Below are 2,961 nucleotides of genomic sequence, written 5' to 3' on the forward strand. Positions count from 1 at the left end.
ACAAACCCTTTAGTTGTCAAAGCACAGCTTTTAGTACACAGCAACTCCAGGTTCACATAGATGCTCTAGGGTGTGTGTTGGGCGCTGGCTGCTGAGGAGGGGAGAAGCTTAGCAGGCTTGGGGCTATGGCCCCTCAGCACTCATCGTCCTTGGGATCCTTGTTTGCTCGCTTTCGGACCTTTCCCTGTCCAGGGGCCATCAGCTGTCCAGGGGAGGCTGGAGCCAGGTTCACCCAGCCTGGCCCGCGGGGCAGCACGTGGCTCTCATTGAGTCTGAGGACCCGGTAGTTCTCGTAGTGTACATTGTGGGTGATGTCCTTCAGGTCCTGGAGATGGGAGCTGAACGAGGGGGAGGCAAGTCAGCCTGGGCCACAGTGGTTCCAGGCCCCCTTTGCAGCCACCCAATCGCAGGGGACCCCACACCTCACCGGATGAGCAGATCTCTCAGAAGAAGAAACTCACAGTGCGCCATGTTTTCCACTGCAAGACATGGGCCTAGCACAGCTCTGTCCTCCCAGAGTACACAGCTGCTGCATGTTATGGTACCTTCTGGGAACGGCTATTGCCGTGGCTCTCCTGTCTTTTCCCACTTCCTCCTTCTCGGTTCATTCATTCACTCATCTATCCATCCATTCATTCATTCATTGACTCATTCTTTTCCTGGGGCTTGGTTCCTACAACTAGTTGCTAAATGAAGTAACCTATCCTTCAATACATTTTTTTTTTTGAGCCTGGGTCTCATGCAGCCCATGTTGGCCTCAAACTTGATCAGTAGCCGAGGATGACCTTGGACTTCTGATTCTTCTGCCCCCACCTCTCCTATGCTAGGATTATGGATGTTCTGCCATGCTTGGCTCCATATGCTTTTAATAATGGTAATAATAAATCAGGGAGCTGGCTGTGGTGGTCCAGGCCTGTAAACTCAGCACTTGAGAAGCTGACGTAGGAGGAAATCCTATTTCCAGGCACATGGTGGGTGGGGCTACATTAAGTTTTGCAAGTCATGGTTGCCGTCCAGGCTTGGGCAGATGCTGGGGAGGCATGCCTAGGATGCCATGCATGTAGGGTATGCCCTGATTTCCAACCCCCTACCCACTGCATGCCTGCGATGTTCCCAAACTTACCTTCGATGATGCCCCATTTGGTTTTCCGGCCCAGGACACACCTCCCATTCACTATGTGCTCTCGGTCAGCCCCGACCACAGCAAAAGGGATCTGCTCCTGAAAGAGAAGAGAACCTAAGGTAGGAGATGGGCACATAAAACTAGGAAGTCCCAGGACTGGGGAGATGGCTCAGTGGTCAAGAGTACTGTCTGATCTTCCAGAGGTCCTGAGTTCAAATCCCAGTACCTACACGGTAGCATACAAGTGTCTGAAATTCCAGTCTCAGGGGAGCCAACAGCCTCACGTGGAAATACATGAAGGTAAAACACCAGTACACATAAAAGTAAATAAATCATTTTTAAAAACCCTAGAACGTCCCAAAACACCAGCTGGAGTTCATGATACCCTCACCTCCTCTATTAAACAGGTGCATAAATGGTGCTGACATGGGCTGCTCAGCTGATGGTGAAGTGCCTGCAGTTAAATGTTAGCAAAGTAGCCCTAGCAAATGGTGGTGTTAGCAACTCCCACATGGATAATTCAGTTTTGGAGCCAGGTAGTGGTGGCACAGGCCCTTAATCACAGCTCTGGGAAGGCAGAGGCAGGCAGATCTCCATGAGTTTGAGGCCAGCCTGGTCCACATAGTGAGTTCCAGGACATCCAGAACTATGAAAATAGATCATGGCTCAAAAACAAACCAACCACATAACAACAAAAATCTCTCATGATAAGTAGGCTTTTACTTTAAAACTTAATTACACTTTTGTGTAATTTGTGTGTATGTGTGCATGCATGTATGTGTGTGGGTATCTTCAAGCTGTGAAACATTGCCACAGGGCATTTTGGGAGAGCTGATTATCTCCTGAGGATGAAACTCAGGTCATCTAGCTTGGTAACAAACACATTTATCCACTGAGCCATCTCACCGACTTTCTCATAAACCTAAAAAGTATACATCTTATAAATGTATTATTTTAGTTAAAAAGTATTTTGTTTGAGACAGAGTCCTGCTGGGACCCTGGTTGTTCTTTGACTTGCTGTATTGACCAGGCTGGACTTGAACCTACAGAGATCTTCTTGCCTCTCCCTCCCAAGAGCTGGGATTAAAGGTGCCCGGCACCATAACTGGCTTTGTTTGTTTGTTTGGTTGGTTGTTTTTTTTTGAAATTACATTTATGTATTTATTTTTCAAGATTTAAAAACAGGGGTTGGAGAAGTGGCTCAGTGTTTTAAGAGCACATGTTCTTATAGAGGCCCCAAGTTCCATTTCCAGCACCCTTATCGGGCACACACATTTGGAACTCCAGCTTCAGGGAGCGGACCTTGCTCACCTCTTTGGGTAGATACACAGACCACAGGCATACACATAAATATATAATAAATAAAAGTAAAAAAATAAAGATTCAAAAATATTATTTTAAAGTATGTATATGTGTGCGCTTATATGTGCATGTGAGTCACGTGAGGGGTGTTGACTCCCCTGAGCTGAGTTACAGGTGATACTGAGCTGCTTAACTTGAGTTCTGGGGACACAACTTGGGCTTCTGGAAGAGCATCCATCCAGTCTCCTAACTTCCGAGACATTTCTCCAGCTGTCTGTCTGGAATTGGTTCTTTTCTTCCCCCACGTGGGTTCCAAGAATTGAATTAAAATCACGCAGTTTGATGGAACTAACCATCAATTCTTCTTACCACTGACAGATTCAAAGCAGACAAGTTTTAGACCAGCCTGGTCTACAGAGCAAGTTCCAGGACAGCCAAAGCTACACAGAGAAACCCTGTCTTAAAACAAACAAACAAGGGCTGGGCGTGATGGTGATGCCTTTAATCCCAGCCAGCACTTGGGAGGCAGAGGCAGG

At 47.2% G+C, this 2,961-nt stretch overlaps 1 protein-coding gene across 2 annotated transcripts in view; it reads right to left on the minus strand.

Moving 5' to 3' along the window:
• Septin12 (septin 12) overlaps positions 1-2,961 on the minus strand; it is a 10,471-nt gene continuing 7,510 nt past the window's right edge. The window contains exons 8-10 of one of the 2 annotated variants that reach the window (XM_021208882.1): positions 1,124-1,220; positions 428-479; positions 134-338 (exon numbers count right to left, since the gene is read on the minus strand). In XM_021208882.1, the coding sequence (XP_021064541.1) occupies positions 134-338; positions 428-479; positions 1,124-1,220 (354 nt within the window). Of the gene's footprint in view, positions 339-427; positions 480-1,123; positions 1,221-2,961 lie in introns of both variants that reach the window. The other variant, XM_021208880.1, reaches the window with a different exon arrangement.

This window comes from Mus pahari, chromosome 12, assembly GCF_900095145.1.
Source record: "Mus pahari chromosome 12, PAHARI_EIJ_v1.1, whole genome shotgun sequence".
Lineage (NCBI taxonomy): Eukaryota > Metazoa > Chordata > Mammalia > Rodentia > Muridae > Mus > Mus pahari.